The 25,820-nt window shown below is 36.9% G+C and overlaps 1 protein-coding gene across 11 annotated transcripts in view; it reads left to right on the forward strand.

Moving 5' to 3' along the window:
* The window catches only part of gab1 (GRB2-associated binding protein 1), a 59,273-nt gene that overhangs the window by 9,592 nt on the left and 23,861 nt on the right, over positions 1-25,820 (forward strand). For 2 of the 11 annotated variants that reach the window (XM_043249533.1, XM_043249554.1), the window contains exon 1: positions 12,058-12,193. The exons of 3 other annotated variants lie outside the window; for them this stretch is intronic. In XM_043249533.1, the coding sequence (XP_043105468.1) occupies positions 12,107-12,193 (87 nt within the window). In that variant the 5' untranslated portion in view covers positions 12,058-12,106. Of the gene's footprint in view, positions 1-11,591; positions 11,716-12,056; positions 12,194-14,451; positions 14,794-18,585; positions 18,737-25,820 lie in introns of those variants that run through there. 6 more of the 11 variants (XM_043249518.1, XM_043249539.1, XM_043249583.1 and 3 more) reach the window with 5 other exon arrangements.

Here is a 25,820-nt window from a genome sequence, read left to right on the forward strand (position 1 = left end):
CAGTCATTTCAAGGTCTTGGCTTATAAAAAGCGAGCACAGCTAATGGCTGTGATTACAGTCTGAGTGTTTTTTTTAGAAAAGATATAATTGAAACTTTTTTTTTTTTTTTTTTTTTTTTTTAAGCAGATGATAAATAGGTTTATCTGTACTGTTTGGAACAGCTGTGGAGTGACTAATATATTATATTGTAATACTAAAAAAAAAGATTAATTAAAATGATCATCACTTATCACCTTTATTTTATTACCACATAAAAGCACCGCTATCCTTGTCTGTCAACTAATGAATGCCATACTTTTGTTTAAAAAAATGCATGTATCACTCAAATTTGTATTTTTTTATGAAATAGGCAAATCTAGGTTTTGTGGGCGTGGTCACAGGAAGTTGTTTGTGTATGATCAAAGTGTAAAGCCTCTAGTTTTACTCTGTCAAGTAATGTGAGAGAACCTGTTTTCGACCTCATGGGAAACGGCTGGATTTAGCTGAGATGTTAGGATCTGTACGATCATGTATTCAATAGCGATCTGTGCGGTTTGCTCAGGCCGCTCCGGTGCCTCGGGTGTATGCAGATTCTCGCAAGAGCTTTACATTAGCATTGGATAAGCATTTGTTGCTCGGTTGATTTTATTTTATTGGCAGGGTGGTGTGTGTTTTAGGATTCCAGTGGTGAGGGAACAGGCCTCAGCTGTCGTAACTCATTCACACAGTCTGCTCTCTAGAGGGCCTCCAAAGGCAACCTCTGTCTGGGAGCAGGGATGGGGACCTGCCCCTTTAGCGCACACACACACACACACACACACACACACACACACACACACACACACACACACAGGGATGAGGACCTGCCCCTTTAATGCGCACACACACACACACACACACACACACACACACACACACACACACACACACACACACACACACACACACACACACACACACACACACACACACACACACACACACACGCAGGGATGGGGACCTGCCCCTTTAATGCACACACGCGCACACACACACACACACACACACATGCACGGATAGGGAAATGACCCTTTAACACACACGTGCATGTATACATGCATACATACATACATACACACACACACACACACACAACCATACATAGTCTCTCCCTTTACTTCTTGACCTTTCTATTTTAGCTGGGAAGCTCAAGAGTTTTTTATTATTCACCAGGGCTCCATCAGTTTGATCCAGAGCTCAGAACTTTATAGACTATTTACATTCCTTTTTGGTGGGAAACTATTTTGGAGTGTTGCATTCGACTTTTCCTGTTGTTGTTATTGTGTTAAACCACTTCCATAGCAAGGCCGTGCGATTCTGACAAACATCTTCATTTATGTTATTATTTTAATCACCGTTTTATTTCCACTGACTGGAATGTTTTAGCCGCATGCCGCAAACGTTATGTAGGTTACACATCTAGAATAAGCAGAGAACAATGTTTCTGTTTATTGCTATTTCATGCATACTAAATTGCCAGCTCCATATTTAGCTTCTTAGCAGCATGAAAAACAACATGGTTATTTAAATTTTAATTAAATCGAATGCATAAAATGAGCAACGTTAATGCCACGCAATGGTTTAGAAATTATTCTAATATGCTTAATTGTTTCAAATGTTATTGGTGATCCATTATTAATAATGCTTCTTACCAATGTACTCGCTTCTTATTTTTGTGGAAACATTTATTTATTTATTATTTTTAGAAAGGTTTGATGAATAGCAGTCCTAAATCAGACATTTAACTATGCATCCATGCAGAATAAATGTACTGTATTTTTTTTTTTTTTAAATATTAATTGTCCTCCCTTTACTTTGCTAGCGCATCACGATTTTTGCAAAAATGTTAACCAGCAATGCTATTTTCAACATTGATAATAACAGGAAATGATTTAAGACTGGAGTAATGTCTGCTAATAAATTCGCATCACGACTGTAAAAGCAATGTTATGTTTTTATGAGTCTTTTGTCAGTTTTTCAAGAAGTGGTATAGTCATGTGCTGCTAGCGTTATCTGTAGTGTTTGTTTGAAGTGCTCAGTTATTGAGCATGACGAGTTTAGCTAATTATAACCCGCTGAAGCGTTCGGTGGCCCTTCGCTATCGACTGCTTAGACGTCTGATTCACAACACGTTTGATTAGCTATTATTCTTGCGTGTGTCATCGTCTGCATATCTAGACTAGCGTTGTTTGGTCAGCTGATCCCGAATTAGCCTTTGGCCTAAGTGCTGAACTGCCAAAGTATGTACAGCAACGAGAGGCTTACAGGAAAGGCAGTTTGTAAACAGATGGGAGCTTTTATTTGCAGGGGATATTTGTTCAGTCTTGTTCTTTCCCATGCAGAGATTAGATAAGATGGAAATGGAACTCCATTTTTTTTTTTTTGTCTTGTCGCGTTTTCCGTGTTGCATGGTTTGAGTTTTTCTTTGTGTACTTTTCCAACGCCCCGCATGAGGCTTTAGAGCTATTCAATTAAACCGAATGCAGACTTGGCCCCCGATCACAAGCCATGTCGATTAGATTCGGTCCGCCTTTATTTGTCAGCACCAATAAATTTACACCTCATATTTCGTCAGATAATTTTATCCAGTATATTTATTTAATATTCTTTTGGAACCAAAAGTATCCAAACGGAGCCGGTCAAGTTTTATGACGTTCATGCAGAATGTTTTATTGCACAAAACTAGCTTAATACTTTTCTTGATGCGTCCGGTTTGTTATTGTCAGTTAATTTATTCCAAAAGTTAAAAAAGGTTACTGCTCTTAATTTATCCGCTTTAAATCACTGTGAATAGACTCTAAGTGAAGCCGATCTCATTGATTAGTTCGTTGGTTTTACTGATATAATTTAGCAGCTGATGAAAAGCTGTTTTAGAGGGGAAGAGGAGCAGACGTTTCAAGAAGTTGGCAGATCTCCTGACTCAGACGTCTTGGGTGAGCCCAGTTTAAGAATAGATTTGAGCATTTTCTTTTTTGGAAGGTGATATTTTAAGGCCACAGTTCTTCCCCATAAACACACACTAACAGCCGAAGATGGTACCTGTGGTTTGTTCAAGGAATGTTTAGGGCTGGACTGTGTCTGACTGAACTCTGACTGATGCACCCTCAGCACAGCAGTGGTATTTACCTGATTATGTATCAGTTCATTATCATGATGATTAATAGTTGTTGTTGTTGTTGTTGTTATTATTAGTAAGCAATTGCAACGGCAATTATTATCATTGTCATCATTAAATATTGCTAATGAAGTATTGTTTAATGTAATAATATAAAATAATATAAACATTATAACAAAAAATGTCAGTATTATTAATAGTAACATTAATAACACTATATATGAGTAGCTGTTTTAGTAAAGTATATCTAACTGTAGTTTAATGATGATAGTTATTTTTGTTATTTTAATATTATAAAATAAACAACTAATTATATCATTAAATTATCATCAACAACATTAAATAAAATGATAATATCTGTTTTAGTGATGTTAAATATGTAAGTAATATTGATAAGAATTATAGTTTATTATTATTATTATTATCATTATCGTTTTAATTACAATAAACAACTAATTAAGTCAGTAATATAATTAGGAATAATATTAATAACATTATTCAATAAAATAGTTGCTATTTTTATAACATTAAATATACAATGCTTGCAAATATTAATAATTAATTTGGAAGATAATTATAATGTGTTGTTTATTATTATTATTAAAAGATTGCAGCATAATTCCTGTGCTTAAGGGCATCTCAGACTCATAATATACTGTGCTAACATAGAAAGCATAGAAACACACATAGAAGTTGAGTTTTTTTCCCCAGAGTCCCATGTTGCACAGGAATGTAATTTAGTGAGGCTCTGTCTCTCCGTCTTTCTTCTGCTTTCTCTTCAGCTGCTCTTCTGCTCCTACGTGTGTCGGTCTCTCGCAGACGGAGCTGCCTGACAGCAACATGGCGACCATTTCCTGTGCTGCTGTGCTACCGCTGCTGATGCTTCCCAGATGGCTGTAGAAAGCTCATTCTCTCTCTCTCTCTCCTTTTCTCCTTTCTTTATTTGGAATAAAGCCTAGTTATGGGGCCGAGTACATTAAGAGGAGGTGTTGGAGAGAGAACGAAATGAGTAGGCAGCAGGACCTGTTCTGGAAAACAGAGCCGTGTGGGATTGAAGAATCAGTTTTGGCTATTGTAGTGACACTCCAGAACGACTGACATAATAATCCAAATTTACTGCGAAACAAAACATGTGTTGAAAAAACGAAATAAATTCTTGGCCGATGGCCATTCGATGGCTGATGGCTTCTCTGCATTCTTACATCAGACTCTTTTTGTGTAATGTATTAAAAGGGAAATCACTGTGAGAGCATGGGAAAAACAATCATTGATGCACTAATAAGACGTAGGAATAGTAATCGCACGGCGTGATGAAGGTTTATGGCAGTGATTCCTGCGTTTCTACTCGCGCAAAAAAATGTATTGTACTTAGTTTGAGTTGGCAGTCTGGTTCATATGAAAGTGTGTAGTTAAAGATCCACAATATGTAATGACAGTAAAATATTATTAAAAATGTATTTCGGTCAAACACAGTTTTAAGATCCAATTGTGCTATTGACAAAACAATTTTTGTTTTAATTAATTTAACCTAATTTGCTGCTTATTAATAGTTAGTAAGGTAGTTCTTAAGTACTAGACAGCTAATATAGTATTGATAAACAACTAGTTTATAGTGAGAATGGGTTCCTGTACTATAGTGTTACCTTTATTTCCTTTTAAAAATATTATTTTTAATTCTGTAATCATTTTTTAAATATTATATAAAATAATATTCACAAAATTGTATGTACAATTAAACACAAAGCATATCTTACATATTGCAATTTTTACGTCACTTCATTTATTAATTGATTAATAATGAACGACAGTATATTTAAAAGTTAGGATTATCCTAGATTTAATGAAAAAAGACATAACTGAGAAGTGAAAATTTCTCCCTCGTGTTTTCCCCCGTAAGACTTGCATTTATGTTTGAGAAATCAATTAAGGTATTTCTTATGAAATTATAATTTCAGTGCAAAACTTTCACACTTCAAAAAGTTCCTTGAAAAAGAAAAGTAAAAAAGAAGTTGAAAGAAAATCTAGATGAATAATGTAATCCAAATAGTGCTGTCAAATGAATCACAATTAATCGCATCCGAGGTAAGTTTTTGTTTACATACTGTTAGCATGCATATATTTAAATAGTTTTTTTGTCTTAAATATAATATAAAATAAAAGAATATGAATGTCTAACTGCATAAACCTAAATATTTTCTAAATATATACTGTATGTGTGTGCATTTAAATATATAGTACACGTACATGTAAGAGCACATTAAATATAGTAAATAGAAACTCATTTGGTGGTAAATAAATGATGTCAGAACTTTTGAGTAAACTAACTCTTTACTAAATTGAAACTCGTTTTAAACTGTTTTCTATTTTATATAGTCAAGACCAGTTATGGTGTTTGAACAATAAAGAGGTGGCCGAGGGGCTTCTAGGTTCCCAGCCTCTCCCTGTCCCATCTCAAGATCACAGTGGTCTACTGGTGTGTAGGAGGGGGTCAGGCTGGAGACAAGCTGTGAAATGCCGCCGCCGCCCCGTGTAATTTCTCAGGTTACCGTGAGTCTGCTGGGCCCCGGCTCACATTGGACTACCCTCCCCCCCCCCCACCCCGGTGCGGGCGAGCTCTCAGCGACAGTCTGTGAGAGCGAGTGCTCTCTCTCCTGATTGCATTAGAAGGGCCGTTCAATGTGGCTTGATATCTCCAGCCATGGCATCGTGCCAGCAGAGATAGTGTTCATGTGTATAGCTGTGAGAAGCAAAAAGACCTCCAGTACGGAGCGTGCAGAGCACAGGCTCATTTCTGATGTTGGACACCTCCATCCGCTCCAGAAGTGCCGATCCGGGATGTCTTCATTTGATTCGTAATTATTAGTTCAGTAACCTTCATTTATCTGTTTTTCTCCGAGAACTTTGGATTAAGTTTTGCTCCCAGTAAATCTGCTCGGGCTCTCAAGGTCAGTACGAGTTCCATTCATTTCCTCATTGTACGTTTTGTTGATCTTGCTGGTTTTGGAGAAAGACACCTGGCTTACGCTGCAGACGAGTGGCTCTAGAGTTTCTGTTGTGGTCTCTACATGAGCAGGTGCTTACAGCCTGCAGGTGTTTTAACTGTGAAGTGTGTGTTCTTGACTTTGGAACCTGAACCATTCGCTGGGTTGTTATATTCTCGATTTAATGATGGCCGTTTACATATTTATTTTTTTAAATTTGCATCTGCTGCATGTGTAAAGGATTACATTTATTTGGTGTGGCTTTGCTTTCACCTGTCTCAGCTTAAAACTTTAAGTGGGCTATTTTGTCGGAGGATCTCCTTAAAACATGTAGACGCTGGGATGCTCTGTGACATTATCAAAACATTAGCGTTTGTTTGAGAGCCCAAAACAGCAGTGGCTCAAACAATGAGTTGGCATGGGACTAGTCTGTTTGACTAACCAATGGAAACCATTAGAGTGTGTTCGCAAAACCTGTTAGGAAATGTTTGGTGATGCACAGAAATCATGCGTTTTAGCTTTGAGCTTTGCATCCTTAAGAAATGACTTTAATATGTAATTAAAGTTTGAATGAAATTTTATGTTATATAAATTCATGTCATTGACGTTATGGCTGATTCATCCATGCTTATTTTTTTGTTAGCTTTTTAATTTTACATAGTCATTTACACGAAAAACATGAAAACTGTGGACTTGGCAACACTGGTATCAGGGAGTTTTAAAATGGGTTTAGAAAAAGTTTTTTATGCGTAACCGCAAAGAAGGTTTTTGGAAATTAATTTCTATGGTTTTCTTCGAGAGGTGTGGAAACTGAATTTTGGAGTTTGCTCATTTGCAGCCTTCACGCATTTTTTATTTTAAGATCCATTTCTCTTCAACCAACGTTTCCTTTAGGAAAGTCTTAATTCGCTGCTCATTAATAGTTAGTAAGGTAGTTGTTACGTTCGGGGGTTTTGGGTAGGACTAAGGATAATATGCATGCCATGCAAAACATGTACAAAACATGTACTTTATCATTGCTACTAAATGGCCAATATATTAATACTAAGCATGCGATGAGCAACTAATTAATAGTGAGAATTGGTCCTTGCAATCTTTTCTAGTTGTCACTTACTAGCCAAATAAACCAAAAAACTAAGAACGCCTTAGTGTGGGTTTTCTTCCTGACACCTGAGTCGGGGAGGTCGCTGTCTGATTTGGGCACTAAAAAGGAGGGAATTGTTTGGGCAGGCAGTCGGAGAGACCTAAGCAGTGCTCCAGTCATGTGAAGAGAGGCTGCCAAGGCCAGAAGAATGTGTTGAATGTGAATGACGCAGCTTTGACGGAGACATGTGACTTAGAGAGCGATAGATGGAAAGCAAAGGGGATCGGGGAGGAGTAGTTGACTCATGCAGGCAAAGTGCCACCCCGCTGACCTTTTTGTGCCGGCGTGACTGTCGCCCCCTTGGATCAAAGAGCGGGGATTGAGGGAACTGAAGAAAAGAGTGTGCCTACCCTGTTTGCGTATATCTGAGTTTGTTGATGTCATGGGCCTTTGTTTCTCTTCGTCTTGGTCAGATGACTAGCCCGTGCCTTATCACTCGGTGCTCCACAGCTAGCGCTTAGACGCAATCCGTAACCTTTCAAATGTCTTTTAGATGGCCTTATATAAAGGGTACAGGCTCGTAAAAGACACTTGCAAACTTTTGTGCCTTTGTTTTTAAATGCCAGCGTGATTATTTATATTACTCTGTAAGTGTTGCATGTGGTCAGGCATGGCATCTTGGCCAATTAGACCAATATAATGATATTATTGGTCAGTACCTTCAGTTGGTCAGTTGTATTGCATCTTGCATAAACTCACATCTGGGTTTACTGGATATTAGCATTATATGCACGGAATACTTGCAGAATGAATTAAATCACAAATTGTTTGGGAAAAGTTGGGCTTTTTAATGAAATAATTAAATAAAGTCACAAAAATGCTTTGAAAAGCTATCGGAAGCATGAAAATGGCAACGTTTTTAATGAAGAGGATCAAAAAAAAAAAAACCTATTGCTTATAAAATTCAGATACTTGTTTCTACAGATATTTTAATAATAATTGTCACTTTTATTTTTTAATTCTTAATTTACAACCAACTAATACACATAATTAACACACAAGAACGTCCTAGTATATGATATTGTATTTTTCTATTTTATTTTTAACTTTTTTAATTACATTTTTTTTATGATTTATTACTGAATTCTTTCATTTAGTTATTACTCAAACAGGACAGTCAGAGAAAGAGGGTGAATAGTGGATAAAAAGCTGGGATTTGAACTTTGCTTGCCATAAAGCTCAATTAGACAAATCAGCTAATATTTAACATAGCTATTATAATGCATCTCTTACTGCTAATGCCGCTCTGAAATCGGCTCTGAATTCTAACCTCCTATTATAATATCAAAAAATTGTTAGTAAGACTAGTATATGAGTGTCTGTGTTTCTATCAGAAGCCTGAGTGAACTTTACATTAGGTTAATAGCTATTGATCAGTGACCTGGTTTCTACTTTGACGAGCACAATGCAGTACAGCAGTCACAGTTCAGTTGTCCTTCAGAAGTCTCTTTCCTTATCACTGCACGTCATGCAGCGCTTCAGTGCAAGCGAGGGGACCGCAGACTGCTTTTAACTGTGGCAAACTTATTTGAGTGGCACATGGCAGAGGCTGCGATGAAGCGCTTGTCTTTATCTATAGAATCAGACAAAATAGGTGTTTGTTCGGCACATCGCGTCTATTAACAACACAAATAACATTATACTGGGTACAAGTTTTTCTTTCTTTCATCTAAAATGTCAGCAAACGTTATAATTAAAACTCATAAATCATAATCAGCTCTGCGGCCTAAAAAAAGTGAGCCGAGGTCCATCTCCATATGTTAATGAAATCATCACGTATGTTAACGAGTGACTCGCAGGCATGTTTCCTCCCAGTCTGCTCCAGTACACGATGTTCTCTGTAGGGGGTCACTGCTCTAATGGGCTCAAATCATGTGTCGTACACACCTGCTCGGACTTTAACAACGCTGTAATTTATGTGCGCTCACAACCGCTTTTTCTTTTTTGAAACTTTTTCTTTTTTTAATGTCTGTGATTTATTGCATCGGTTTTCTTAACGTTTTTCACTCATTCGTTCCAAGTAACTTAATAATGAATGAGAAATGTTTAAACGAGAGATGTTGTTATTACATATTATGCTGTTGAAGTATATATTTATGAAGGATCAGGAGCATAATTGGGTTCAAAATTCATATGATAAGCGAGTACACGATGAATCCATTTTCCAAACCTTGTTTTTGAATCACTTACAGTACGCCTATAATAAGTGCTTATATTCTGACTATCTGTATTGAGTATTGAATTTAGTATTTATTGTTGATGCCAATAATAATTATTTTCTTAAGGCCAGACCTCAAAAGTACTGCGAGTATAGAAACTTTTAAGTATCCCATAGATACTTTAACAGCTATTTAGCCTGCAATGTGCAACTATTTTACATGTATTCAAAGTTAATGTTTTAATTTAACAGTATGTTTAAAAACCATAATAGTTCTCCCTTGTCTGCAGCCCTTTGTAGGCTCTCTTGATGCAGATTCAGATCCAGTTCCGCTGTTGAGATACGGGTGAGATTATAGCAGAAAGCACTGATTATAAATCTTCTGTCCAGCGACACACACCTTTCAAGCGCTCAAGTCACTCATGCATTGCGTTTGCCACTTAAAAAAGTCTTCCTTTGCTGTGGAGTTATATGGCGGTCATAAATAACTGCATGACAAACATCAGACGTGGTATTGTTTGGGACTTATCTAATCAGTGCAAGAGAAGCGTGTGAAGGATGCTCCGGGATGCGGCCTCTTTTTCCTTATCTGCACTGCGCCACGGCTCCATTTCCTGTCCCTCTCGCTTCTTTAGGTGTATAGGGACAATTAGATTTGGCACAAATAAATTCTAGTCTCTGCACTAAATGTGATTTGCTGTGGTTAGCCTTGGCCTGAGATTGGATTATGCCGGGTGGCTGGGATGACATATATTATCACAAGAGGCTACCGAAGAGAAGTGAGCGACTGCGGGTGCGCACACGCACACACACGCACACACACATGCACTCACTCACTCACTCACTCAAAAAGTTGTATGAAATCTGATCTGATCTTACAAAACTTTTCCAGTATTTTTCATCTCTTTGGGCTGGATCTTGATAGTACACTTGTTTTGCTAAATTCATCTTTGTCCACAACAAGTGTTGAAATGTTTGTATTATGTGGGTGAAAAAAGCAGCATACACTTGTAAAAACTTGCTGTCTGTAAGATTTTTTTTAAAAATGTTATGATCATCAGTCAAAAATACAGTACTGCAGCAATAACAGTAATGCTGTGTATGTTTTACATAAATATTATCTGTGTCATTTGAATCACAGCCATTACTCCACAGCCATTATTTCATATAGAAATTATTCTAATATGCTCATTTGTTGCTCAAGAAACATTTCTTACTACCATAAATTTAGCTGCTTAGTGATTTTTTTTTCTAGGTACTTTGATTAATAGAAAGTTCAAGAACAGCATTTACTTGAAATATTAATATTTTGTAACATTAAAAGTTGCTGTAATATCACTTTGATCAGTTATATTATATGATGCCCTTAATATGCCCTTTTTTGAATAAAATTAGACATTTTTCAAAAATATAAGTAAAAAAAGTATTCTCCCCAGTCTTTCGACTTTCGAGTTACATGTACTTACTACAACAACACATTATGTAAAATTACATGAAATTACTTTCTCTGTAATGTAGTAAGACACTGTAACTGTTACACTGTAATTTTTGTACACTGTTAAACTTTTGACATCTTAATTACACCTTGGTTACAGAAAAGGTAATACTTGTTAGCAATTAACTACGACTTGTCTCTCAATAAATTCTTAATTTCCTCTTAATGGTAAGTTAGTTGGTCATTTTTAGTAGGTTAGGTAAGGTCATGTAGAATAAGGAATTAATATGTGCTTAACATTATTAATAGTAGGCATTAATATAAGCACTAATAAATGGCTAATATTCTAGTAGTATGCGGCTAATAAGCAACTAATAGGTGTAACCGTAAAAAACAAAGCGTTCTCAAACTTTGAGAGATTAATTTTATGTGTAGAGATTTTGCATCAAAGCAGAATGTTCTTTCTAATAGGTATTGCTCTTGTCTCGACGTGTATGGGAAAGACCCAGTGAGCTCTTGTGCAATCCTGGCGGAGATACAGAGCAAAGCGCCGAGTCTCGACAGGTATCACTGGGGTGGCTGCTGCCTTTCTTCTTCACAGCGTAAAAAAGCTGTTGTTGTCATCTAAGGGAAGGTGGAGTGTAGGAAAAAGAAGAGAGGGAGAAAGGGGGAGGAGGTGGCCTCTCGTTATTTTCAGTCTATTGTGTCTACTTCCTGTAGGTCAGGGGTTATTGGAGTAGGGAGTTGCAGACTAGCTGTGGAGCAAAAGTGAGACAGAACTTCCATGTACTCTGAACATCAACACCACAGAGTCACGATCAGTTTGCCAAACACTCGGGACTAGCAACAAGCAACCTCAACAGGTAAATACTAGACGAGCCGTCGGAATACTGCCGCTTCATCCTTCCAAACCTTTCCAGTTTGGTCCGCCAGACGGTATCCTGTTTTGGAAGAGACGTAGTATTTATATCGAGTTTTTCCTTCGCTTTGCTCGAGGAGGACTCTCTCTTGTTCCGCAGTCCATTTATGAGCGTTTGCGGTTTTGTGTGTGCATTAGTGCGCTCGCTGATGTGTTTACTGGCTTTGCAGTCTCGTGACCAGAAGTGGAAGAGATCGGAAGAGGTTGGAATTGTTTTTGAAATGTCTGTTATGTAACTCGTGGGCTTCCTGAGAGCAGCCATATTAAAGCCCGGTTAATGGAGAGAGGGAACCTCTTTTACCATTAGCCAATAGGGCCACGGCCAAATCACATTAATGCTGGACTGCAGCTCTGCAGGGAAAGATGCAAATCAAAAACACCGTGTCGCTCCTTCCAGTCCTGCATCACGTCTTGTGAATCAGGTCGGTGACTACATTGTTTTGGCTAGCCTAGTTCCAAAAGTAACTAATAAAATGAAACTTTCATTTGCGATTTTAGCGTTTTTACTTAATTATTAGTTAGCCTACTTAATGTAAACAACTTTCTAAAATATTAATTATTGCTATTGTTACTAATGAATACTATTACTGAAAAGTTACAAGTTATATCATGTACTTAATGTATTATTAATAATAATATAATTATAATTAGAAAGGATAATAAAAGATTAATAGAACTTTTTTGTGTGTAGTTTTTCTTAATATTAGAGACTGTGTAACAATACCCAGAGGTTAGTTTTGTACCAGCAAATAAAAAACAATTATATCAAAAGAATGACATCAAAGCTAACACATTCTCTTAAAGGGGTAGTTCACCTAAAAATAAAAATGAACCCATGATTTCTTCACCTTCAAGCCATTCTGCTATGTGTATATGACTTTCTTCTTTCAGACGAATACAGTTAAGTTTTACATTTAAAAAAAGTTCTTCTCTTCCAAACTTTAAAGTGGGTGCGAATGGGGTTTAAAGTGAACTTAAAGTTTGTGACCGACTTTTCTTTTGTGTTTTGACATACATCAGAAAGAAACAGAATATTGAGTGAGGGGAAAAAAGAGAGCGTGGCTTGTTTATTTTTCTCTGCTGTGACATGATTGGATGTAGTAAAGTAGGCGTTTCATTCCGAAATGAAGGCGTGCTCGACATGAATCTGTGAACGACATCAAATATAGCGAGATCTTTTGACAGCTGATGGTTCGTACTTCGATGTCATACAACGATCGGTCGCTGCAGCACTGCTTCAGTTCAACACACCTGAACACTGACTGTTGGAGGGGGGCGTGGTTAAAGATGTTACGCTCATACCCAACCTGTCAAACTGATGTCATCAGAGAAAGCCTGTCATTTTAGACGGGAGGAGCATTTTCAAATTTGGATTTAAGATCACAAAGGCTAACAAAATAAATGTATTCAATTTTGATTTCACAAGGAAGTTCAATGAAAATGCATAAATCCGTGCTGTATACGTCTCTGTGGGGTTAACGAAGGCCTTATGCACGGAATCAATGTGTTTGTGTAGAATATAGATAGTAAAAAAAATCTACATTATGCACTAATCTCTAGCTTCCACTAACTGTTGTACACGTTCATGAGAGATATTTTTCTTTCACAGATACATTGATTCGCTTCAGAAGGCCTTTATTATCACCTATGAGCTGTGTGGAGCACTTTTTATGGGTTTATGCACTTTATTTTGCGTCAATCTCTGCCACCAATCACTGCCATTATACACCTCAGAGGAGCCAAGACTTTTTTAACATAATTCCTATTATATTTGTCTGACAGTAGAAAGTCATATGGTAGTTTTCATTTTTGGGTGAACCATCCATTTAACAGTCAAGCTTAGCATAATAACGAAATAACATGTAATATAATAAGTCACAAAAGTTTTGCGCGTTGCTAGATCTGACTTAAAAGTTTTACTGCACAATATTTAGATACAGACAGCTCCGTGTTCCGTTTGCTACTGCATGTTAATCATCGTTGTTGTTGTTGCAACCGATGCGTAAGAAGCTAAGGATACCCTCCTGCATTTGTAGATTTTAAGGAAGCACCCCTTCCCCCCACTAACATAAACTAGTCTAAACTTAGTCGTAACCAACCGTGTAGTGAATCAGTGACAATGGAGGAAAAACAGGATGTCTTTTTCTCAAAGTGAGTGTTGGGAACAGATGACCAGGAAGATGAAAATTGCCAGCAAAGTGGAAACTTCCACTTTGTATCTTTGTGTTTTTGCCCAGTTGAGACCGGTTGCTCATCTGTTGTCCCATAGCCAAGTGTGATGGTAAACTGTAAATGATTAAGCCCTTCTTTCCTTCTCCTGCTTACGTTTTTGCCCTGTTCCACACTCTATTTCGCACTCCTTGGTTAATGTTTGAATCCCATCAGTGCTGCTTTTAGATGTCCAGGCGCTGCATCTGTACTGGCTTTTAGATCACATTTCTTTTGCAGAAGAAGAGATAAAGAACCAACTGTAGAGAGGAAATGAAACCAGGCCATTCCTCTGGGATTGCTGTTGAGGACTATTGATATCTCTCTCTCTCTCGCTCTCTCTTTCTCTCTCTCTCTCTCTCTCTCTCTCTATATCTATTTCTCTATTTCGCTCTCTCTCTCTCTCTCTCTCTCTCTATTTCTTTGCCCTAATGATTGATATGGAATGACCTCAGCTTGAAAGCATGCTGCTGTTCTTGTCCTGTGTATGTGCCACTTTGGCAGTCATTTGCAAAGGGAGCAGTATGGAATAAGAGACGGACAGCCGACTCAGGAATTTAGCGCAACATCCAAGGACAGCCATAGCCAAGATGGTTTTTAAGGACAGTGGTTGTTGGGTCTTCACATAATCATTCGCAATAAATGCGATGAGATTGTTTCACACCTGGACATAGGAACATGCGCAGTTTTGCAGTGGAGTTGAGGGACTTTTTAGCACCTTGTTTTCATCTTGTGTGTGTCTCAACCTGGATCAGTAGGTGAAGTTTCACAATATCAGAATGTTTCAGAGAAGACGCACCATTCCAGGATTAAGGTGAGAGAAATGTTACTGCATAGTTTTATCACTGAGTCATATTTCACCATAGCTTTTGATGCATGTCATTTTGAGCAAACACATGCACCGGTTATGAAAGCCCTAACCACTGTCTTCCAAAATACATGAGTGCTTTTGTTAAATGTAGTTTGTGGTTTATGCATGAAGTTTGTTGTTATTACTGTTTCAACTGGTGTTACATTCTAACCTAGTGCAGGTTATTTATTCAGCTGTTCCAGGATGTTCTATGTATTGCATTATCTTCTGCTGCTAATTGCTGGAGTTGCTTAAGGCTGCATTTACTTTCAGTACTACTTTTGTTTGGGATCAACTACTGCCTTGTTTTCAAGAATTTGTCCAAAGCAATATTCAAAGCGCCCTTCAGTATAAGTTGGGAAAGGTCTTAGAGCCATGAGGCATGTTTAACTTAGTCAGCTAACGGAAGGCTAACTGTAATTGCCCTGTAATTACTGGATTCATATGCTCCTCCGATGCTCTTATGTCCCAAGTCGGAATGTGAAAGCAACATGCACACTTGCGATACTACAAAGATTTGTTGGGTTTGTTGTTCAGGCATGGCACCAAAATGAGGCACCAAAATTAGCATTCTGATTTGGTTTGGTACATACCGGTTACTTAGGTACTTAGGTGCCATACTGGTAGCTGGTTTTGGTACCCAACCCTACTGGCCTTATCATCATTTAATGTTAGGCGGTCATAAAAAAAAAAAAAAAAAAAAAAAGCACACAGTCAACATCAGCCAATGCATAGCTTATGTTTTCAAATCAGCTGAGGCAATGCAAAAAATATGGAAAATCAATCAATATCCTGACAGAACTCTTTATCGATATATAACGTTAGTCAACATGTTAAAACACAATTGTTATACTTTTTTTGCTCATTACTGTCTGACTGTGTTTTGTCGACAACCAGATGTGGCAGAGGCAGTCGCCTCTTAATTTTCTATGCAGAGGCAGATCACAAGTGTCGTTCTGAACGATTCTATATTATATTGACCATTGTGGCACTTCTAATCACTTTAAATACTTCGTTATCCTGTGGCCCGTTGGATGTTTTGTGAGATTTATTATGACCTTTTTTGAGAACCACATATTATAAAAATAGTAGAGAGAGCATGTTAGCTCTCTGGATGACCCTAATAAAGGCTTGGCTTCATTTTTTAAATCTAATGATTGAGAATGGGTGTTCTGTGAGGGCAGGACCGCACAGCTGCCTGAATCATTCCCAAGGTTATTTGAATCAAGGTCGGGACAACCGGCCTATCCCTTCTTATATACTAATATCTTTTTCACTTTCTCTGTTTCTCTTTTTCTCATGTAATGTCCTGACAGAGAGGGGGATTTCAGATTTCCTCCCAGAACTCCCACAATTCTTTTTAGCTTTCTGCTTTTGGAGTCCAGGTCATAGAGCATGAAGACAAGGGAGACTGAGAAAATGTATCCAAGAATGGAGAAACCAGAGTGTTTCTGTCTCTCTCTTTTTTTTTTTTTTTTACCTCTGTTCCACTGGACTTTACTTTCATGTCTTCCAGACCGCACATACTGAATGTGGATTATTGAATAAAGCAGTCCAAACTTCATGTTAAGTGAACTAAGCGCACTTCCCTTTGCTTTGTGCAAAACATGTTTTTTCTGTAGGAAAAATGTAAACACACGGTGCCAAACTGTGTTAGGTGTTGACCAAACCCTGTCTTCACTTTACCGAGAATCTTTTCTCAGAAACTGTAGGTGAGAAAAAGGCATTTGAGTTCAAGGTTGGACTTTCTGACTCATTATTCGCGCGAGCATTCCTTCAGCTACTCACGTGTGAACTGACTCTCGGCTGCCCAGCAACATGCCTGGATTTGAGTATAGAAAATGCAATGCTAATGTAAAGTACCTTTCAAGAAAAATATAATGATTTAGTGAAGATGCAGGGTTGTCGTGAACAAATCACTACAAATTTCTCTAAATCTTTCCAGTTAATATGGATGCACTTGTCACTGGACCAATTGTCACTATTAGTTGCTTAGTAGTACAGATAAATCATATACCTGCTTGATCATGTTCACGGTGTCTAATGATATCCAATAACTTCACAACTACCTTACAAATAATTTCTGTCCAGGTTGTTTTTACGGTTGAGGTTGATTTTGGCCGTTCACGCGCTGGTATCAGTGGATTTCAGGTGACAGTTGAAGATGCAGGTGGTGAAAGTGATTACAAAGATGATAATAATCACATAAAACACCACCAGATTAAAGATGGGCACAATGAAAGGGAAAGATTGTGACTTTGCACATGACTGAAGCAGTATGCAGGCACGCATTTCTGATTAGGTAAGTGGAGTCTTATCGGCTGAGCCTGACATCTACATCTACTGTCCTAGTACTCGAGTTTAAAAATATGGTAAAACAAGCTGCAATGAATATATAGTGCTGTGCACGCGAATGATAGTATATGCAATATAATAAAAAACCCCCAAAGAAGCACTTATGGGGCTTTTTTTTAATTAAGGTGACCAGTGAAGCCAAAAATTGTACGATTTTAAAAGTAGATGAGACGCATCTAACCCGTATTGCTTCTTCCATGAGAAGCTACTGTATGTAGGAGGTGACCTCATAATACGGCAGGTGCTTTATAAATCTCACTAAAGCTGTTCCTTTAAATGGTCTTGTCTTTATGTTCAGCTAAAAGAATCACTGTGTGATAGCTTCATTCGGTGGGTCACTCTCGCATTCGATTAGATTATACAGGCCTGGAAAGCATTAGATTGTAATGGGCTGGTGAACTGCTCAAGGGGCAGAGCTTGAGTGCTTCAGAACGCTTTGCCAAAAATCTTTGCTTTGAAATATATTGCTGGAATAAAGCATCCCCCCCCCCACCCCCACAAATTCAGTGGATGCACATATTTGAAATTGTTGTGGTTTAGGCGTTTAATTCTTGATATCACATACCAAATGGTTTTTGCGCAGATTATCTTCACCCATGATTTGCTTCACCCCAAAATGAAATTCTGTTTGTTTTGACTCGCATTCATGTTATTCAGATCCTGTATAACCTTTCTGTGAAACACAAAAAATGAATTTTCAAAGGTAATTCTATGACTCTTTCATATAAAGAAGGTAAAGGTGTTCCATAGGATCTATAAAAACAAGTTGATATTCAACTTTTATTATTTATGTAAAAAGCATGTTCACAGCATTTAATGTCAAACTTAAGTGGATTTTGCTTATCCTATCCTATGTTATATTTCCATATCTGATTTCTAATAGTGGCGTGTTTACTTTAAGAACTACAGTGGTGGGAAATTTCCAGTGGATTTGTCACAAAAAGCAATAGCACAGCTTTAGGGGATATGTAAGAATTTAGATTAGTTACAAAGACTACCTTATTGATCATTTTATAGTGCTTTTTATCATTTTTGAGCTTCACGGTCCTAGCCCCCATTCATTTTCATTGCAAGGAAAAGAACTTTGAATTATTTAAGAATACATTTCCTGAGTTCCACAGGAAAGTTCATTTTCAGTCAGCATACGGGTTAAGTCAGAATTGTGTTTGAATTGTGTTTTGTTTTTATGTTGACTTCAAAGTTTTTGACTTGAGGACCCTCCCAAAAAGTTCAAAAATATGTTTTGCTTTCTTTTTCTTTCTGAAGTGTTCTGTCAGCATGAGTGCGCGTGTTTGTGTTTATATGCGCGCGCACACCCTTTCTCTGTTTCTGTCTTCAGTCAACCCCAGCCCCTCTGATTTAGTGGTCATGGTTTTTAAGGCGTTCTGGGAGGGCCTGATTACCCATACAACAGGAAGTCAGAGGTGGGAGAGGTCCCTCCAGAGTTCCATGTAAAAAGACTGGTATTCTTGATAAAGACTCATTTATTCTACACATAACAGACACATCCCTCGACTTTGCCCTGACTGCCGTTGAAAGCCGTGTTTGAAAGGTAAGCTCACTGACTGTTGATTGTTTTAAGGTCCGATTTTGACCCATGAAGGCTTGTTTTGGGTTTACGGTGCTGGTCTGTATGAATATTTTTTTGCACCTTGCTGTCTTGCTTTGGTTTGCTTATTTTTCTAAAAGCCTTGCTGTGGTGCCATGCTGAATTAAGGATGTCTCGTTTCAGGGTGTTTTCTGAAAAGCGCACCCTTAGGTTGGCCTCTAGTCAGAGAGTCATGTCACTAAAGTGTGGTCAGGGTTCAGAATACGGCACGCTTTATTTTTGAAATAAAAGAAATGAAAATTGGATCGTTGCTACTGTGAAAGTATAAGAAAGTACATGTTGATTTGTGGGTTGTCAAATAGGAGGGGGGAGCAAATAGGATTTAATTTTTATATATTTTCAATTTTAGTCACATTTTATTTTAAGGTACAGTTCTTGCTATTGTCAATAAACTCCTAATTCGCTGCTGATAGTTAGTAAGGTGGTTTTTAAGTTTAGGAATTAGACATGTAGAATGTGTAGATATAAGTACGAATAAACAGCCAATATGCTAGTAGTATGCATGCTAATAAGCAACTACTTTGAGAATTGCTCCGTATACTAAAGTGTTAATTTATAATATTTTATTCAAAGCTTGGTGTATTAAACTGAGCAAAATGTGTTGCAGAATACTTTGACAGAAGGAATCAAAATAGATTGATACATCATGGGTTCCACCAAATTATTAAGCTTAGTTTTTTTTTTTTTTTTTGGTTGACTGTAGCCATCACAGAAACAAATTGCATTGAAAAATATATTTTATTAGAAACGGTTATTACTACATAGGCTATTTGTTTTTGATGTTTCGAAATATATATATTTTTTTACATTTTTTATCAAATATATAGATAGGTTGGCATTACATAAAAGATTGATTTGCATTACCCCTGTGTTTTTATTATATTTATCTGTTTTGTGAAGTATGTTGTATTAATAATTTTGTGTCTATAAGCAGTATTTTTATGATTTCTTGTGCGTTCATTTTGAGATAAAACAAATCTTTGAATTAGTAGTTGTGTTCTATTGCAGCTCTTCGTTTTATATATTTAAAATATTAAAATATGTGAAGAAGTGATGTTTGTGCACAGTTGAGACACGGATATGTAAAAAGATCAAATGCAGGTAAATAGCCGATTTCATTTAAAATAAAAGGAAATCAATGTAATACAAAAGATTTCAAGAAATAAGTATTGTACATTTACATAATTCGTAAGGAAAAACTTGTGTTGCTGTGCGTACATACCACGAATTCATTAGTGTTTCTTTCACAAACATGTGTACATTTCAACACTGGCTCAGTTCAAATTCATAGTATAGTAATAATAGCAGTGTATATATTATTTGCATGTGAAGTGATATGATGAATACTTTAAACAGAAATAGAATATAATTAGATTTCTTTGTTTTTTTTTTTTGCACAACCGGAAGTATCTTTGCACACACCTGCCCGAACAAAATCCAAGATGGCGGAGATATTCGACTAGCCCATTGAATGCACATTGCATCGCCATAATTGCTTCCAGATATTGAGTTATTATCTGAAAGATCCCGCATCTTCTGCACCAGCCTATGCAGAGTCTGGATCGTTGGGTAAAAAAAAATAGGTTGTAGAATTGGTTGTAGATTTTTGACTGAACCGTTTTAGCCGTTAAGTCCTTAAACCAAGAACACGGAGAATAAAATGCAGGATTTTATCGGTTGGAATGCAGCAAGAAAGGCCTTGGGAACTGTTCTCTCTGCTTCATCGATACTGTGTAGGTCTTTAATAGAAGAGTCTGCTCAGCTATTCATTTCACAAGGCCAGCGGTCTCTTTCAGAACACTGGCTTTTGAAGTCATCACAAGGGTGCAAGATAAGGACATTAAATCAAAGGTCTTCTCCTCCATGCCATAGATGACGACAGTGATGTCCATGTACCGATGTGCTGAGGTCGCGGCGCACCGCTTGAACATCAGAGCCCGTCACTAATTGCGCATTACTGTGACACAAGTGCGGACGTTAAAATAGCCACAGCTGTATCCCAGAGATCTTTTTTTTTTTTTTTTTTCACAGATAACAAAGGCTGATTTTCCAGAACTATTGGAACTACACAGAAGGCCTTTGTAGATTCTCCTCCTTCTAGTCTTCCTCTCTTCATGTGCCGTGTTAGCAAGGCAAGGGTGGCCAAAAACTCTTGACGCTTCGGAGTGAAACGCCTTCAAGAACTGCATTGTTCCTCCACAGCCTAGGGGACTTCAGAGTGATTTGCATGGTTGTGATGTGGAATGGGGTTCGGTCTGATATTTATGTTTTGTAGAGACCCTAGAACTGTTGTGCAACCTTAAACATCAGAGATAAAAATAAGTCTAAATGCATTTCCCCCCCAAAACAGCAAGACGTTCAGTTTACTGTTTTTTTTTTTTTTTTTTTTTACTGCACATTATTATTTTGGAATGCTTTGCGGGACAATTGTTTATATTTGATACTATCCAGTTCTTCACTTTTAAAAATTTTTCTCATCAGTTTCTTAGCAGTAATTGTTTTTCAACTAAATAAATTTTGCAAAAATGCACACCCATTTCATCATAATTCATTCTTTATTCTCTCCATAAGAATCTTCCAAGAGAGCTGGTAAACTTTACAAAATTAGCCAAAAATAAATAAATAAATCAACAATTATTTATTTCACTGCACACTAAATAAATTTCACAGATAATTTATTTTACAATAATATATTTGATAATTTGTACCCTATATTTCCCACCTGAGGGCATCAGTTCATTATAGAGACTGTCATGGGTCTTCTGGATATTTTTGTAGTGCTTTAAAGTTTAAGGAAATTAATATAAAATAAAATATACAGGTCATTTTCTACCATGACATCTTTATTTTTTGCTGTTTTTTTTGTCCGTAAAATTTTATTACAGCGTAGTGTTTCTCGAGGTTTCTCCTCATCTTTATTGTAAATTTAAGTAAGACTTTAAACAATCAAACTTACGGTTTCCTACAAGTTGCTGGTTGTGGGCCCAAAACACGTTGACACCGATTTGAAACCGTATGTGGAAAATGCGAAAAATGAGAAGTCAAATCTGCTGCTCTCGCTTCTCTTTTCTTGTCTTTTTAGTTTTTGAAGGAGAAATTAACCAGCACCAGTGCACCGTTTGACAAGTACGAGCATAGGTAAAATCCAAGAGAAGTGCTAGCCAGTCGCTGTATGCAGTCAATAGTTCTTTTAGTAGTTTTATTTCTTGATAGTTTTAATGCATATACAGCCTAATCTACATACAGTACTGCAGCCTTTTCTGACTAAAAAAAGCTTTTATCTTAAAACCACCTGACAATACTTTAGAAACCGACACGACCTACATCCCTTTAAAGTGTGTCAAGTTAACATTATAAAGTTTGTTGACAAACTTTGCTTTTCAGCTTGTTTTTTCTATCATGCTTTTAAGTGCTTGTAAGTGGGAGTCGTGTGGTCAGTTTTTGAAAGACATTAAGGAAACCATTATTGCTGAGGCCAACAAAGGGCTATCAAGCACAAAGTTTGTTTGCACTGATCTTATTCCAGTATGATGCGTCTGAGATCACAGAGCCAGAAAGACTCGTTTTGAAAGGCGAATGTTAGATGTCAAAGACATTGTTTCTGTGTAAACCATTTTAATACCAGCCTGTGGGGTTAATGATTTTTTTTTTCTCGTGTTGCTTCTGGCTTTTCATAAGAGTTTCTAACCGTGTAGATAAATGTTTTGTATCGCAGCATCGCAGTAGAAACATTGCAATGAAAACAAATCGGACACTTTTCTGTTAAAGTGAACTCCTCTAATGGAACGTTGCAAGTCAAATGGGTAACGTACCTCTCAGAGTTGAGACTAAAGGTTTATGTAGAACAAAGTATTATGTAAATGTTTTAACAATAAGGAAACGAGAATGAGAGAGTGTGTGAGAGGTTATGACGTTCCCTTTTTCGTGCAGTTCTTCATTGTGACTGTTGTGCCAAAATAACATGAGTTAAAATATATATTGATCGATATATTCATGCACATCTTGTCAGTAAAAAGAACTGGCTTTACTGACGAGATGAGTATAATATCGAATAATATATTATATATATATATATATATATATATATATATATATATATATATATATATATATATATATATATATATATATATATATATATATATATATATATATATATTATATATATGTATTAGGATTGTGACGGTGAGGAAATTTTCCCACAGGTTAATCGATATGTGGGTGGGTCATTTTAATTTTTTGGTTTTACGTGGGCGAATTTTACTTTCACTTTTAAATTAGCAGCAATTCGACATCAAGCAATAGTTTAAGTTAATTCATTGTAATTTAATTCACTGTAGTTACAGTGCACATTTCACTTTCACTTTTAAATCAATTTAAATTAAAATAATTTTATTAACTAAAAAAAAAATAAACTATGCTATATGCCTAATATAACAAATGACAAAGTTTAAATAGGTAGGCTATCCAAAACTGAAGATCAGTAGCCTGAGACTGTAGCAAAAATAATTATTGCTAATTATTATGAAACATAGAGCGTTTAACAAAATATATAAGAATGTTTGGGGACATGGACGGCATACACATTGATGTAAAGTAAAAAAAAATAGAGTTTAAATAAAACCGTTTTTTTGCAGAATAAAAAATATAAAAATGGGGTTACACTATTTTAAGGTGTCCTAGTTACAGTGTAATTATACATTTAAGTACGGAGTAATATTAATGAACTTTACTTACTGTACTTACTGACAGTACATGTACTCACTATAAGGCTGGGTTAGGATTAGGGTTAATTTTGTGTAATTATGCGTAACAATAACAATAATTTGTTACATGTACTTAGTAATAACATGTACTAAGGACACCTTAGAATAAAGTAAAAAAAATGGTATTGTAAAAAGTGTATAAAAACCTGCAAGCTGAATACTAGTACCTGACGATGAAGCCTGACAGGCAGTTATTTTTACTTGTAGGGAAATGGCAAAGACTCTAACTGCAGCTTCCTTTCTAAGATACAGCTGGACGTCACTATAGAATGACATTACACAGCGTCATTACAGAGTGAGGAATCCAGGCTGTTTTGCAGTTTCATGCTGTCACTGGAAATAAAGAAAGTGAGAGAGCACAAGTTGGACGATGAACAAACAAGCGGCAGGTGTGACCCAACCTGGGCTTTGCCCTGACATGTAGCTGACAGCGTGTTCTCGGCAGAAAGGCATCCCGACACACCCCTCTATACGCTGGAGCACTTCAGCTGCAACATACGCATACTTGCACATGCTCTCATAGCTTGTTATTTGTGTGACCAAACCTGACACCCCGCTCTTCCTCTTATCTGCCACATCTGTCCGGGTTTGACAAACTCCGACACACTGACCCGCACTGTTAACCGCAAATATACGTAATTATATCTGCTTGGGGTCATTTGGATTTGGATTAAGGTCTGTTTAAGGAGTGCAAAATCAATGTTGTTTTGCCCGTCCAAATCCATTTTAATGAATCATTTTGCGTGTGGCTTAGTTGGCACCGACGGCCCTGTTTACTGTGCAAGGGATGGCCTGAAGACAGGGCTCTAGCGTGAAGAGATGGATGGGAATGAGACTTGAGAGAATGATGTCATGCAGAGAGCTAATAGATGGCGAGGGGGAGGTGCCCACATGTGTGTTTTCATGTGTTCAGGTCTGGACAGGCCAGTTCTATTATTATGCACTTAGCCGCCATCCCGTCGGTTACTAGCCTTTCAACCCAAACACACAAGGCTGTTTCCTCATGTTACATAGGGTGGTGGTAGAAAAGAGCTTTCCTATTAAGGAGTGACCAATAATTATCAAAATAAATAAATATATAAAAAGCAAGTGACATTTTATTTTTGGGACTTTTAAGTAGTTGGCATACGCATTACCAAAATATTAGCCATTTATTAGACGTTATTAAGCGCATATTAATGCTTTATTCTACACGGCCTTATTCTGTATCCATATCCTTACCCAAACATAACAACTACCTTACTAACTATTAATAAAGAGCAAATTAGGAATGTATTGAGGAAACATTCGTAGTTAATAGTAAATATGCTTTCCCTATTTTGAAGTGTTAACGGAAAAAGATGATCTTGATTAATCAGCACTGTGATGTGGGATTTGTGACTTGGCTAAACCATTGTTTTGTGTATTTTGTGTAATGCAGTATGTTTATTTGGTTTCAAAGTGGTTCAGAGGTTCAAAGTGCGTATTATTTTCTACATAAGTCCATTATTCTTGCTCCTCTCTGCCCTGCCTTTGTGAAACGTGTTTTTACAAAGCTCATCGTTCTGAGAAGGCCAGATTGGCCAGCTATCCAGTGCTTTGTGATTGGCCGAATACCTCCAGCACGTGACTGAAATGTTACGCCCCTTACCATATACAACACTTCAGCAAGTATTAAACTGTTTAGCATTGCAATTAATGCAAGTTACTTAATTGTAGGTGAATATCAGTTGTTTCAACCATTATTTTAACCCATTTTCTTTTTGTGTAACTCAAACAATAGGCCTAATGATCACGCTTTATTTTAAATTTGAATTCTTGCTATTAGCAAACCATTAATTGTGACTTTTTTATGGTTTTTTTAATGGTAACTGTGACTTCTAATTTGCTGTTTAATAGTTAGTAAGGTAGTTGTTACGTTTACGTATTGCGTAGGGATCTAGAATATAGTCATGCAGAATATGTGCTTTATTAGTACTAATAAATAGCCAGTATGCTAATATTAGGCATATCAATAAGCAACTAGTTAATAGTGAGAATCTTTCCCTATACTAAAGTGCTACCACAATAATAGTAGTAATAATTTAGTACAATTGTAATACTAGTTAAAAACCAATACATTTTGCTCAGATTTACACATTGGACATTGTTTAATATTTTTAATTTCTGAATTGTTTCCAGTGGCATGCAGGCAAACATGATCCGATGGTCTGGTTTAGCAGAATGGATATTTCTCGGCATGTAACTTTTCTCATTGCCCATAAATGCACCCATCAAGTATC

Source organism: Puntigrus tetrazona, chromosome 1 (assembly GCF_018831695.1).
Source record: "Puntigrus tetrazona isolate hp1 chromosome 1, ASM1883169v1, whole genome shotgun sequence".
Taxonomy (NCBI): Eukaryota; Metazoa; Chordata; class Actinopteri; order Cypriniformes; family Cyprinidae; genus Puntigrus; species Puntigrus tetrazona.